The 14,912-nt window shown below is 42.4% G+C and overlaps 1 protein-coding gene across 2 annotated transcripts in view; it reads right to left on the minus strand.

Moving 5' to 3' along the window:
- cntnap2a (contactin associated protein 2a) overlaps positions 1 to 14,912 on the minus strand; it is a 283,755-nt gene that overhangs the window by 98,696 nt on the left and 170,147 nt on the right. For both annotated transcript variants that reach the window (XM_028961990.1, XM_028961981.1), the window contains exons 10-13: positions 14,013 to 14,175; positions 7,537 to 7,643; positions 6,418 to 6,537; positions 4,505 to 4,705 (exon numbers count right to left, since the gene is read on the minus strand). In XM_028961990.1, the coding sequence (XP_028817823.1) occupies positions 4,505 to 4,705; positions 6,418 to 6,537; positions 7,537 to 7,643; positions 14,013 to 14,175 (591 nt within the window). The remainder of the gene's footprint in view (positions 1 to 4,504; positions 4,706 to 6,417; positions 6,538 to 7,536; positions 7,644 to 14,012; positions 14,176 to 14,912) is intronic.

Consider the following 14,912-nt stretch of genomic DNA (forward strand, 5'->3'; position numbering starts at 1 on the left):
CACCCCAAAATACCAGGACGTAACAGGTGTGTGTGTGTATGTTTTCAACTTTGGCTCCTACCCACAAAGCTGAATGTACATTTACAGCATCAGATGCTCTTATCCAGAGCGACTTACAATCAGTAGTTACAGGGACAGTCCCCCCCGGAGACACTCAGAGTTAAGTGTCTTGCTCAGGGACACAATGCTAGTAAGTGGGATTTGAACCTGGGTCTTCTGGTTCTTAAGCGAGTGTGTTACCCACTAGGCTACTACCACCCGATGTACTAATGTACTAAGGAAATAGATGAATAAGCATTTAAACCCAGCTGTTAGTTTAAATCTATAAACTGTAAATCTAATATACCTTATTATTTTAGAATAAGCAATATTTTTCACCAAGCCCTAATAACCAAGGGCTCTGTTCCAAATAAACTAATATTTAGATATGTAATATTATTATTGATTATGTAATAAAAAAATAGAAGTATAAAAGTTTCTAATTTATTAACACCAGTAGATTACTATTGCAGTTACATGTAAATACTGTATGTAAAAAAGGTATCAATGTTACAGAAAACCCCAAAAACTGTAACTCATTTGCACACCTTCACCCTACCAGTTACACATATTTTATGTTAAAGACGTAAAAGTGTAATACTTGGTTATGTTTGCAATATTTGCATATTGGTTCACTGTTTACTTGCAACATTTGCAATACTGTGGTCTGTAGCAGTTGCAGAAAGCATTTCACTGCACATCATACCGTGTATGACTGTGTATGTGACAAATAAAATTTGAATTTGAATTTGAAAAGGAGAGAAAAAGCCTTGAACCAAACTTCAGAGAGATCACCTGATCCGGGAGAAAAATAGGTAGAGAGAAAGGCCCAGAAACTGAAAGGAAAATCCCTCAGTTCCCGATGGAAAGGAAAATGCCCAGTGTCCACAACAGAAAATTATTTTATACATTTGACTCCCAGGAAGTTGTCACAGACAAATCAGAATTTGTTATTTCCGCCCTGTTGCTCTCGTCATCATTTGCCGGCCCTTGTCGTCTCATGCTTGGGGGTGTCGCCGAAGTCCAACAAAGACACAAGTGGAGGACCCCGAACAAATGGTTGGCCTTTCACACTTCTTGCTCAGGGGAAGGCCATTTGACAAAGATATGAAGAACAAAGAGGTGAACCTCTATGGAAGACAAAGCTGCAGAACGTCATGGACCTACGACTTCCCATCTTTCAATGTAAAAGGAAAAATGTAATAATTATAACAGTTTACAGTAAAATTGGTGTTGCTCTAATGAACATTTAAAGATGGCAATCATGTATTCAGCGATTTTCCAAAGAAACTTTGATCCATCCCTATGCTTTTCTTTATTGGTAGAATGCTGAGAAGCTCCTTTCTGATTGGCCATTTTTATAACCTGCAAATGCAGTGGGCTGGATTAGAATATAGGACTTTAACCATCTCTATAGCTCTTGCACTTGAAGGAAAGAAAGAAAGATTTCATGCTGCGCCAAGGGACGCACAATTTTCTATCTCACTTTTGAAAGTTTCATGGAGAAGTATGTCTGGGGACAACAACTTACTGAATGCACAAGAAGGCATAATGTGTGGGTCTAGACATAGACAATGTGTGACAACATAAATAAAACATCATTTTTCACAATTAGGCATGGCTACAATGTACTGGGCAGGGAAATAAAATGCTCCTTTAATGAGATCCAACATTGTGGAGAGAGTTCTTTGGATTGTGCTGTCTCAGTTCATCAGCTTCAGGCTGATAAATGCATGGTGCTAATCATTGTCAAAAGTGGCTAATTCAGGGATACAATTTATACAGAAATGGAGCCCTTGTCCCAGGCGTGGGAAGTGTGATATACAAAACGTCACCATCGATGCTGGTGTAATGGGAAAGTGAGATAAGCGGACAGCCTCGGCCACCATTTCTACCCATCTGCAGCAGACAGGAAGATAATGGGGGTCAGGCCTGTAGAGCAGTCAGCGCACATGCAACGAAAACAATGGGTCTCATCTGCGGGCTGGGTGGCAGAATCATGGAATTAGGACAATTACAGTTTAATCTCTCAATTTCAGAAGTTTATGCACCTTGCATACAGTTTTGAGCCAATGCTTCACTCCACAACCGAATGCCAACCCTTGGCCTAATTTCATGAGGCCTGAGACACATTTCATGAAGCATATTTTTGGAAATTGTTTGTCACCGTCTGATGTAAGGCTAGATTTTAATTGGACTCTGCCCACTTCCCATCTTCCACACTCACCGAGTAAATTGTTTAATGGGGTATTGCTCTGTGTGTGGTACTGACATGCCACATTCCCAGGGAGGTTAATTGGCAAGCTGTGGTCTAATGCACTAATACCCAACTATTGAACATATGCTCAATCAAGAACAGACATGGCGATTCACAAAAACACATCCGCTTTAATTGTCAGCAGTTGCTTGGCACTGCCTTATGATTCCCGGCAGCAACTCCCAGAGCTGTCAACAAGCAGAAGGGTTCATGTAATACCAATGACAGACTCTGCAGGAAAAAATGTACTTACACAGCCCCATTAATCACATGCATGTGCCTCACATGTTTACAGCAAGAAGATGCATGATAAGAACACAGTTCAAGAAATGCTGCATGATGGGTCATATTTTTGATTGCAATTAGACCCACACTGAGTTTGTGTCAAAAATAAGAACTAATATGCACTAATATGACGCTGTACCATGGTACAATTTGATGATTATATTTAATTTGATTTGTTAATTTGATTTTATGAGCATACCAGGACTGATCAGATGGTTTGTTTTTAAAGATTTTTTATAATGTATTTTGTTTTCCATGGGGTCACTCAGTTTAAGGTTTTTGGGCATTTTAATGCAAATTGTGTAGTCCTAGTATATGATTAGACTAATGAACGGGGGAAAAGACTACAGAAAACCAGAGTAAAAACCTTGTACAAGAATCTGAGCTGTAAGAAGCAGAAGTGAAATTACATTTTTTAAAGATTTAGAGCTCCAGAGTGCATAATTCCAGGTCTGTGGAACACTTCCATTTTGAGTCTGAACTGGGTATTGGTGCTTAATGTGCATAAAAAAGTACACGATATAAGACACGATGTACAATTGTAAGATACTGGCAAAATCATGTCGGAACATTTATTGCAAAAGACTGTTGCCAAACTTTCATTTGTTCTATGCAAAGTAGGTTGTCAGGAACCTATTTGGAATAAAGGTCACTGCTTTCTTGAAGAGTGAACCGGTTTAAAACGAAAAAAAGTGAATTCAATTTCATTAAGAGTTGTGCAGCCATAAACACGGCAGCAGGCAGGAATCTGATCATTAGGGCTATCAGACACGATCCTGACATAGAGGATGGCTCTTGGCACCATCTCATCAGAACGTCCTTTGTTGAACGGCTCGCGGACGAACATGCTAATTGGCTGCAGGCGAAGCCAGCTCGACGCCACCTCACATGACTTATGAATAATCACTGCTTTGTGGTGGGGAGGTGATAAAAAGTTAGCTGAAGGACTGCAAGCAGATAAATCTCATTATTACTGGACATGCTAACAGCTTTGTCAATAGGGAAGCTGAAATGATTAAAAACCTTAATTTCAAAGACAAATGGAGTGTCCTCCACCGAAGGATACACGAATTAGAGAAATCTCTGCGTGACGGAGTAAAAAACGTAAACAACATTACGGGAAATGAATATTATTGGAGGCATAGAATAATGAAAATATCGATTATTGCCTCAAGTTATGCTCTGATTAAACTTGTCCCCGCATGTGATTACAGCCGTTTCAAACCGAATGTTCTTCAGTGCAGCAGCACCACAGAAGAAGTGCACTGCCTTTACAGGATGTGCGTTTACTAAGTGGCGTAGAGCAGCAGAATTATTCCATAAAGGATGGAGGGGGGAAAAAACAGGAGGAGAGAACAGAGAGAAAGAGGAACACACTGACGGATATTCGCACGGTGCCGAAATACATATTTCCTGTACACACAGTAATGTGTGGGGAAGTAGCGTGTGAAAAAGGCTCCAGGCGAAAGGGAGACAGAGGGATTAAAGTAAATAAGCTATTGTAGCCCAAGGATGTTTTGCGGCATGAGTGATTTACGTGAACAATTTAATGAGTGAATAATAACGGGAGGACCCCAGCTCTTCAGTCTCTCCTATTCTCAATAGTGGCACCGCAAAATCTGTTATGTCTAAAATTTCCTCTCAAGGATAATCAAAGTATGCACACAGGCTTTATGAGAACCTATGGAAACCTAGGGTGATGTATGTGTAATTAATCTGTAACTGCTCTGAATTTACATACATTTTTCTTGGTAAGCAAATTAATGAATATGCGTTTTTTCCTACTGTGCACCAGCAAAATGTCTACACTTTTTACCTTTATGAGGACATGTGGTTCCCACTAAGATTTACTCAATATATACAACACACACACACACACACACACACACACACACACACACACACACACACCCGCAGGCTGACCTGGTGTGTTGAGAAGGCGGGACGTGCGGCAGGCGTAGGCCACGTGCTGCTCACAGTGCTCGGAGCTGCTGGTGATGGCGGACACCTGCTCCATGGACGCGCTGTAGTTCAGCTGCAGCACCGTCCGCCTCTCTCGGCTCGAGCCGGTCACCGACGTCTGCGCTGGGAGGTTGTTCATCACCGTTGTCCAAACTTTGTCCTCTGGAAGACACACGCAGAAGTCTTCTTATGACAATTACTACAAAATGTACATACTTCTTCTGAAGGTCAAAAATAATGTCAAATATTTGAAATGTAAGCATTAGTCTGGACTGAAGCGGTCAGAAGCAGTAGGTGTGACAGCCCCAGAGGTCTGATGTGCTTTTCTGCAAAAAAATCAGAATTTCTGCCTCAGCGCTCCTGCGGCTTTCTGGCCATCTGGGCTAATTGATAAAGTATTCAATGGCATTCAAAGGCACCCCTCCATTATGCCACAGAGGGGATTTCACTGTCACCCTAAAAGCCGAAGCACATGTTCGTGGGGAGCTGCACACAGTTGATATTCCCCTTCCCCAGTAAATATCATTCCGTTTCAGCTCTGTGAATTAATGTGTTCTTATCCAGAGGAAAATGTGTGCCTTTTTTAAAACGTCATTTCACTTACAACATATAAGCCATCTTGACTCTTGAAAACAGCTGGTGGCAGCATGTTCCACCTCTACCTCTCCGCACCATGCCAGTAACCATGTTCATTGCTGGGGGTGGTAGTAGCCTAGTGGGTAAGACACTCGCCTATAACCCAAAATTCCCAAGTTCAAATTCCACTTACTCCCATTGTGTCCCTGAGCAAGACACCTAACCCTGAGTGTCTACTTGGGGACTGTCACTGTAACTACTGAATGTAAGTCGCTCTGAATAAGAGCAAAATGCTCTTATTCATTAAGAGCAAAATGCTGTAAATGTAAATTTTGTTGCACTGAGAGATCATCTTATTCAAGTGTTATTGACAACACTAATGCTCCAGATAGAACCACGTGGAAACTATTAGCTTCAAAATTATAATCAAAATTATAGGTCTGCAGTTAATTCCCATTAACTGCTTAATCCCATTAACAGTTCCTTATGATCTCAAAATCTTTTTACATGATCCCTCTCCCTGGGCAATAATTGGGATGCTTTTTAAACTTAGCCTAAACTGGGTTACTAAAGTTATATGAACTATTTTATGATAGGATGCATGCAAAACTATAAACCCATGGCCCTTAGTGACGTAGCTGCACACCCTCACAAGGTTGTGAGTTTGAACCCCGCCCTGAAGCGTTCGCAGAGTTTGCATGCTCTCCCCTTGTCAGTGTGGATAGCCCAGTTTATCTGCTGTCCTCACACTGTCCATAGGCATGCAAACATGTCATGTGATGTTTGTCTTATTCTGCCGTTGGTTAAAAAAACAACACATGTGCTTTTGTGCTACTTGCTTCAAATTGGGGCTAAATGCGGCTCAATACACTAAGCATGTGGCTTGTTTGCTAGTAAAAGGTGAAAGTGTCCTCAGGATTTACATAAATAGATAAAACAAGAAAGAACGGTTTTGCAGTATACAGAAGGCAAAGTAATTACCAATTTGTTGTGTAATTCTGTCACCCAGAACAAGATGTTAATGTTTTTTACAAAAAGTTTACAATGGGATTCTGAGTGTCAACGTATAATGGTTCCTTATTCTGGATGGTTAAAACCTACACACTTCAACGTAAATCCAGAGAACGCCTTTCATCTAACACAAGCCCCAAGCATAATGTTGTTATAAGTAATAGTTTGATAATAGTGTTCATATTGTTTATAGCTTGACAAGACAATCGGGTTTTACATAGTATACCAGTACATAAATATGGACACCAGTACATAAATATGGACATCCCTGTAGAAGCTGGACTTACCTGTAATATTGCATATGACCTTGAATGGTCCCAATGGTCCACTTCCATCAGGATCGATCCAGTAGGAATCAGAAGCTCTGCCAAGGTGCTTATAAGCCTCGCATGACTGTTCATAGATGGCTGGAGGGCAAAGGGACAGATCAAGCTCCCAATCAATCCAAATGTTTATTAAGACAATTTGTGCCCTAAGTTATACTTATAGTTATACTTGTTTTAGTTATACTTGTAGTTATATAATACTACAGTTATACTTGTTATACTTAGTTATACTTGTAGTTATAGTTATACTGTATTTAGTTACATTGCTAAACTCTTGTAACAAGCAACTTTAAGATAGTTTCACCCACATGCTGCCTACTTTTAAATTGACTTTGAAGCAGGGTTTTAATTGAAGCATTTATAATTAAACAGCAGCGCACTCTGTGTCAGACCCCGAGAGTCGGCGCTTTATTCCATGATTCAACCAAACGGTTGTTCAGATGACAGACTCCAAATGACTACACAGAGAACACAATGGAGCTCTTCCTGTGAGTTATTCTGCGGGAGCATTTGAACTGCAACCATCTCGCTCACCATGAATCAGTAGCTTATTTTAGGTAACATGTATGCTTGCTGATATGTTAATTGTATGTACTGTAGCACCTACAGTTTACATCATGCTGTACAGCTGATATTTACACATTTACCACCAGATGACTTGTGGCTCTGTAACGTTAGATTTTTTTTAAATAGATTTTTTTGGTTTTGTTGACATTTTTGGAACAAAAAGTCCAGAATAATGGCTCTGAAGAGCAGCTAAGTGTGACTGGGGAATCTGCCACATGTGGGCGAAACAGAGACTTACACATTTCAATGCACTTCAATCCTAGTCTCCCTTCATATTTAACTACTTTAAATATAAACCCACTATATATCCCGGCAGGGTGTCACTGGGATAGGGACAAAAAAAAAAAAAAAAAACGCCCTCACACTTGTGCAGGGGTGATCTTGGAATAGCAACAAAAAATATATATATATTTTATTTCTGAAAAAATTCAGAAATGGAAATCGCATACAGCAGCACTTTAAGATAATACTACATATAATACATGAATGACATGTCCTTTTTTTCCCACTTACATGTGTGGCAGGTGGCCCCTGTGTATCCAGTGCCATCGCATGTGCAGCTGAAGCTGTCCCACGTCTGAGTGCACCTGCCCCCATGCTCACAGTGGTTGGGCATGCATCTGTAGGACAGGAAAGGGACACAATAGCATGCCTTTTGAATTCTATGAAATTATATGCTCAGAGTAAACAAGGATTATTACAGACAAGTGAAACAAAAGGGGAAACAGGGGAGGAAGGGAGGAAACAAGACCTTGTGTGTGTACCACGTCCATGCTGGCTTCACCCCCCACAACACGCTTACCCCTCCCCAGAGTTTTAGGGTTGGTGTCTGTGTCTCCCTGGTAAGTCCCAATCCTGCACTGCCAGGTGTGGGCTCCTCATCACGTTACCCTTTTCAGGTCCCACTGCCATGGAAAGTGAGCATCAGGTGGGGCTCATCATGTATAATCTTACAATAAGCCATGTGTGATCCAGAGTCGGCAGAACTGATCTCCAACATGAATCCTGAGTTCCCCTGCGTGCCGCAGTCCCGTCACATCAAGGGCAGAGAAAGAACCCATCCAAGGGTGATGGGATAAATGCAGAGGACAAATTTCACTGTGTGCATCGTGTGCTGTGTATCACAAGTGACAATCACTTCACTTTTTTTTTTTTTTTTAAATCTTCTGGGTGTCAAATAATTAAACACACTAACAAAATGGGAGGGGTGAGTGTTATGCCACGGGATAAAAATGTAGTGTAAACACTCAACATGAAAAACGTAGTGGTTTTAATAACTGAAACAAAAAGACACACACAAGAACCAAAAAGCAGCATAAAGTCCACCTAAACAGGACAAGGACAACATATTGTGGGTTCTAATCACCCACACTGAACAAGCAGCAGGTGGGGTTGAGTAGAACCCGTGTGACTGTCAGCATTTGGCCGGTCCAACATAGTGAGTGAGGTACTGACTGAGGAATTCCTCTCGCTTACACCATCATTGAAGATAAAACTGAAGGGCTTTGAAAGTAGTAATTGTCTCAACAACCTTTAATAGCCATAAATAACCTGCATTTGAGGTGGTGCTGAACCATCCTATCTGCTACAGGGGCAGTGGTAGCCTAGCGGTTAAGGAAGCGGCCCCGTAATCAGAAGGTTGCCGGTTCGAATCCTGATCCGCACCGTCCCCACACACTGCTCCCCGGGCACCTGTCATGGCTGCCCACTGCTCACTCAGGGTGATGGGTTAAATGCAGAGGACACATTTCACTGTGTGCATCGTGTGCTGTGCTGCTGTGTATCACATGTGACAATCACTTCACTTTAAATTTACTTACTTACAGGCAACTCAACTACAGCACACCAGTGACTACCTCATATCTCTGCTACCTCATATTACTTCAGCATAATTTAGTAAAGTAGATAGAGCTCTATGCACAGATCTTCATAACTTCTTTTTAAATCTAAACTTAAGAAATTCTAAAACTTGACTACAACTGCAAAATACACTTTTTTGGTTTTTCTAATCCAGTTGCTAATAATGGTCTTCAGCTAACAGTTTGATGGGTGTTCAGTCATGTAATGACTTAAATAGACCATAACTGAACTGATTGTACAACTTTACTGAAAAATTCTGAAAAAGATGTACACCAAAAAAGAGGACTGGTCTCCTCAAAGTACTTTCCTTTACTTTTATTTTGCAGATGCTTTTATCCAAAGCGACTTACAGGAGGAAGAAAAGTAACAAAGCAGATAAAAAAAATAGAAAAAAAAGACAAGACTCCCATACAGCACACACACATACACAAAAAAACGTATTTTTAAAAAATCACAATGATATTTCCCACACCTTATATCTTTGACTCCAATGGAGTCCTAATTAAAGCTCCAAAGTGAAAACAATTAATGGCTTCACTGACTTTCCCATCAACTTAATTAGTCAACAGTCATCTTCAAAGGTGCTAGGAATTAGCAGAAGGATCATACCCAAGATCTGTGAATTCAGGGCTTGTTCTTGTTAAGATATTAGCCAGGAGAAAGTGCTTCCCAGTCTCCCATTACACGCCTGTCTATTGCATGTCAAATTCATTAACACATGTGGGCACAGCATGAAATAAAATTAGAGCGCAATCGCCTTTGTGCTAACTCTCATTAGGGCCATAGTCCCAGAGCAGAACTATTGAGGTTAGTCATGAGGGACCTCTGGGTCTGCTGGGTTTTGATGCGGCAGTCATGGCCACTCTCATTCCCTAACTTTATTTTCAACAATTTACACTAATAAGTTATCAACTGTAGTCCTGGACACCATAGTTCTTTCCATGTTCCATACCTGATTGAACTGCTCAAGAACTGATTGTAATGTTCTCTGCATGAACTGGGGGGGGTGAACACAAGAATGAGCCGGACCAGTGCCCTCCAGGACCTGGGCTGGTGACCCCCAATCCACACTGTACTATAGCATCTCAAAAAATGAGAATATCACGCCAAAGATGTTTTAACCCCTCCCCCTAACCAACTACAGACTGTATAAATGAAGATACATTTCATGGGTTGGACATTTCCACATTGTGAATCTTAAAAAAATGAAACACTGTACTTCAGATCATTTGAGATACTGGGATAAACATCAAATCAAGGGACACTTCTAACAAGGGAGGGTAATGGATTGCAACACACCCTTGGGAGACTGGGGATGTCTGATTTTTTACAGTCTGATATAAATACCTTTTATATATACCCTGCTGACCAACTTCTACCACTCCGCCATCGAGAGTCTCCTGACCTACTGCTGTAGAGTGTGATACAGCTGCTGCACAACAGAGGACAGGAAGAACCTGCAGCAGGTGGTGAGGGCAGCAGAGCGGCTGATTGGGACAGCACTGCCCAGCCTCAGAGACATTTACACAGACAGACTCCAGCGGAAGGCCGTTAGCATAATTAAAGCCTCTTTACTCTGTAAGATGCTACAGAGCACTCAGGGCAAAGATCAACAGGCTCAAAAACAGTTTTTATTCTCAGGGAGTCAACCACCGCCCCAAATTCATTCATGATAATGTGCAATATTCACTTACACGACTGTGCATCTTTTCTGTACATAACTAATGGCTCTCACATTTCCACACACGTCAGGGAGCCGCTATTAATATGTGAGAGAATCCCCGAACTTCCGGGTGACATTTGGGATGTCTGACATACCATGCCTCCTGTGACCCGAGGTTTAAATGTATGTGTATTAAGTAAAAATACAGAACAATGATTTAAAAACTGCACTAATGTGCAATAAAATGATTGTTGACTTTTGTTAACATGAAAATAACACATTAACTTGACTGGCACTTTTAAAATCCAAAGGGACACATAAATTAGCCATAGTTGTCATTGTGCTTCACACATCAAAATGTGTGATTTTTTTTTTTTTTTTTTTTTTTGTCAAGGTCCCTGCCGCACCTCCCCGCCGACAAAGGGGGTGTGGGCGACCGGGGCCATTCATGGTCCATCCTGTTTGTTAACGCTAGCCTTTTCTCTGCCTGATCCAAGGTCCAAGTCCTTTCTTACCTAGCGCTTTTTTGATTGCCTTTCTTAAACCAGATGCTGCCGACTTTATGCATGGATACGGATTACTCCTTGAAACGCTCCTTTGGTTCCACGACATCCGCCGGAAATGAACCAAGCCTGAAGACAACGAACCAGCCCACGACTTCTTTGTCCCACCCGGTCACGGTAAAAACACTGTTCCCACTGTGCCCCCATGTGCTTTTCCCACTGGCAAACGAAGCCCCACGGCTTCGCTCCTATCCCCTACTCTCCCCTACTGCTCACCAACAACACTTATTTCTTATTTAGCCCACAATCACTTACAGTATGTCTCAATGGTCTTTGACAGGCCCTACAGTTGACACCCCCACACTTGACCTTTCTGCACACAAAAGGAAGGAAAGGAAAGAAACCTTGGGAAGGAGAGAAAGGAAGAAACCTTGGGAAGGATTGATACAGCGAGGGATGCCCTTCCAGGGTAGAGTGAGCCTGCAAATGGTGTCAGTGCAGGTTTTTTTGCAACAACAAAAGACTTATCAATGACTTTACGGCAGCTGGCAGTGCCCTCTCCTCTGCCATGTCTGCTCATGTGCCCTCAGGCTTCCTCTGTGACATTAACAATTATCTGTATCTATAAAAGAAGAGAACATAACTGCAATTTTAGTTTTTTGTCACCTACAACCAAATATTTAATGGATTGTTTTATAATTATATATATTAATGATACATTTAACACATCATAGATTCCAAAAATCTTTCATTTTTGCACATATTTATGTAAATCCTGAGGACGTCTTTGACCTTACACTAACAAACAAGCGCCACACTTGGTGAAAAACTAAAAGAATATATGAGAAGTTTACAGCTCATGGATGCCGTACGAACATGAATAAATTCCTGAATGAAAAAAAAAACGAGTCAAAGGTCAAACAAGACTCTTTAATATTTCAAATTTGTCCCTCCCCACACCTTCTATAATGACAGTATTAATTCGTACACAAAGCATGGATGCTGTGCTCTGCGATCTGCTGCACCTGGGAGGACTGGACCCCCCCCGCGCCCGCCAGTGCCATAAAATGAAGCACACCACAGGAAAACAATGCGCCGCGCATCCGGAGGTGCTGCGGCCCACCTGACAGACTACGGATGCGATACTGGCCCCGTCGCCACTGGCCAGAGCAGCGGAAGCTAAAATTAGCATAGCATTCATATGGAAGAAGTGCGCGCGGGGTTGTCTGTATTCTGAGGGAGGTGGCGTGCTGGGGGAGGGGGGGGGTGTAATGTCTGATTGAAAGCCGAGGACCCGAGTCCAGGCGCCGGCTGTTTACTCTGTGGGCCGAGCTCTAGTAATGGAAAGTGACAGTTATATAATGCAGCTATTATGGACAATGAAAAAAGGATAATGTTGGCTTAAAATGCTCAGAGCAGATTAGCCTCGTGGAGATGACAAGCCAACCTGCGTTTCCTAGGAGATGGGCACGGTGGGTCCAATCACTTTCGCCTGACACGCTGTTATGTCAAACGCTCCGCAAAGCTATTTAGTCCGATTTAAAAGATTTAAAAGAGTCTGGTGGAATTTCTCTCCGGCAAGTGACCCCACTGGTCCTAAAATGCTGAAAGAAGCTAGACAGCTCATGAATGGAGGAGAGGTGAGGCCGAAATGATGCACGTTTTCGCATCTCGGCCTGCGGCGGAGGGGCCGAATGTTCCTTTACATACACAGCGAGACGCACGCAGACATTTCGACACAGCGGGGGATTGATTACAACATCATCACCTCCGCTGATGAATGCTAACACAAAATCAATGGCACGGTGACAGAGCACCCCCATCCCCGTCCCCTTTAGTGCTCCAATAATGAGGCGAGCGCGGCATAGCTGCCGCTGTCAAAGGGACATCATTACCCTGTCAGGTCAGAAAGTGGGAGAAATTCCCCAATCTCCCCTCGCCTTAATTACTGTACCACCGGCTCTATGAATCGGGGAAGACGAAAATAGACAGGACTGTCAAGAAGCTTATATGAAGGAAAATTCATTCCTCGAACCGTAGGAGAGACGTCTTTGGGCGCTGTTTTACTGATGTGGAGTGGGCTAACTTTATCTCATCAAGACTTTGCTAACTAGCAAGCAGTCCTTTTTTTCGGCTTATTTTGTAAATCCTGGTGACAAACTTGATTATACACGTGCTGAAATATGATTTCTTGCTTCGAGAGAAGTTAAATAGGGCAGGAGATGCAGACATTGGAACAATGCAAGTCATTTTCTCCGCTGACAAGTAGCTTCTCTGTTCACCTTATTAGAATTCAGTAATCATGGCAAAGCCGAGGAAAGCAATGAGATGCTATGGCACAACCGCCACCCCCGATATACGCTAATGATCGCAAATTACAACAATGAAATTACAGCACCGTCTGAAGCGGGATTTAATTGAACCCAGAGCAGGTCAGGTAGATATTGAATTACTTAAGAAATGATCTGATTAGTTGCGATTAAAGGCAAGCTGTTATTTAACCCTCGTCCACTGTAGCCGAGCCAAATTACTATAGGTTCTAATTTCATCTGGAGACCGGTTTATTGGGTTACTCTCGTCTGTGCACCTTCCCGGAGAGGAAGCAGTCTGCCGTGGCTTAAAAATTCATTTATCAGCATGTAAACAGACCTGACCGCGAAGCGTCGGTACAGGTGACACATCGCGCGATAGTGACGAAAGTGTGGACAATCAGTGACGCGAGGGCCACCGCTCTCGTTCCAGCGGACACGCACTCAGATGATTGGGCTCGCTGCATCTCTGCCCAGGCCGAGCGTGACTGATCCAAGGCCCCTTTGGCAGCGCCCACCGGGCACCGTCCCAGCCTGGGCCGCGCTGCCATCACGACGCGACCTGCTCCGCCCGGCCTGTTTGTTTACTTGCGTGGGAGAGAAAGTGGAGGGAGGTGCTGCTAGGGGGGCAGGCGGGGGCTGGATTATGGGTACCTGTCGATGATGGCACACATGTCCAGACTGACGTTTTCGAAGGCTCCCAGTCTGCCCCGCTCTACGGCATGCAGGTCGGCCAGCTGGTCGTCCACATGGATCAGCTGCATGCAGCCCTGGAAGGAGCGCAGTGTGGGGGACACGCTGGTGCGCTGGAAGTAACCTGCAGGAAAATAGCCAGACATGTTTTCATGTTTCACTATTAAACCTTAATGTAAATTTCACAATATACACATGTTGTTATTTCAAGTACAAATTCTTCCGGAGCACATTCAGTATATTCTGAACTGGCAGATTGCAACGTAGCATTTCCAACAAGTCTATCAAGCAAGTTTATCAAGCATGTTTTACAACAGGAGCAACAAAACTTTCTTGGACGACACCCAACCACATATTACTGGACTACCATAAAGACAACGCTCTTTCTTCTGATCCTTACACCACCCAAGACTCGGCTTAGAAAGACGAATGACTCCTTGTTGCTCTGTGATCACATTAACTGGTTGATTGGCATTAACTGGTTGATTTTTGACAAAACAAATGTATATTTAAGTATAACCCACAGGAAAAAAAAAAAACTAAACACCATGAAACCAAAGGGGTCATTTTCTTCAGTTCATTTACCTTGGAATGGTGTTGACCAATTTAATATGGACACACATTAAAAATATGAAATATTCCCTGATTCAGGGGAATCGCTTGTCAGTGTGATGAGATTGGTACCTGGTCTTTGGTTATGTTCCTTTTTGATAATTTTATTGTTTACATAGTGGGTTTGTGTTCTGCATTCTATAGCGTTTATTATAGTTGCAGAGAAATGCAAAGGCTCCAAAAGCAAGATAACACATATTAGATGGAGTATATATATTTAACTGCAATAGAAAATAACTAAGAGCTTGA

The sequence above is a fragment of the Denticeps clupeoides genome, chromosome 2 (genome assembly GCF_900700375.1).
Source record: "Denticeps clupeoides chromosome 2, fDenClu1.1, whole genome shotgun sequence".
Lineage (NCBI taxonomy): Eukaryota > Metazoa > Chordata > Actinopteri > Clupeiformes > Denticipitidae > Denticeps > Denticeps clupeoides.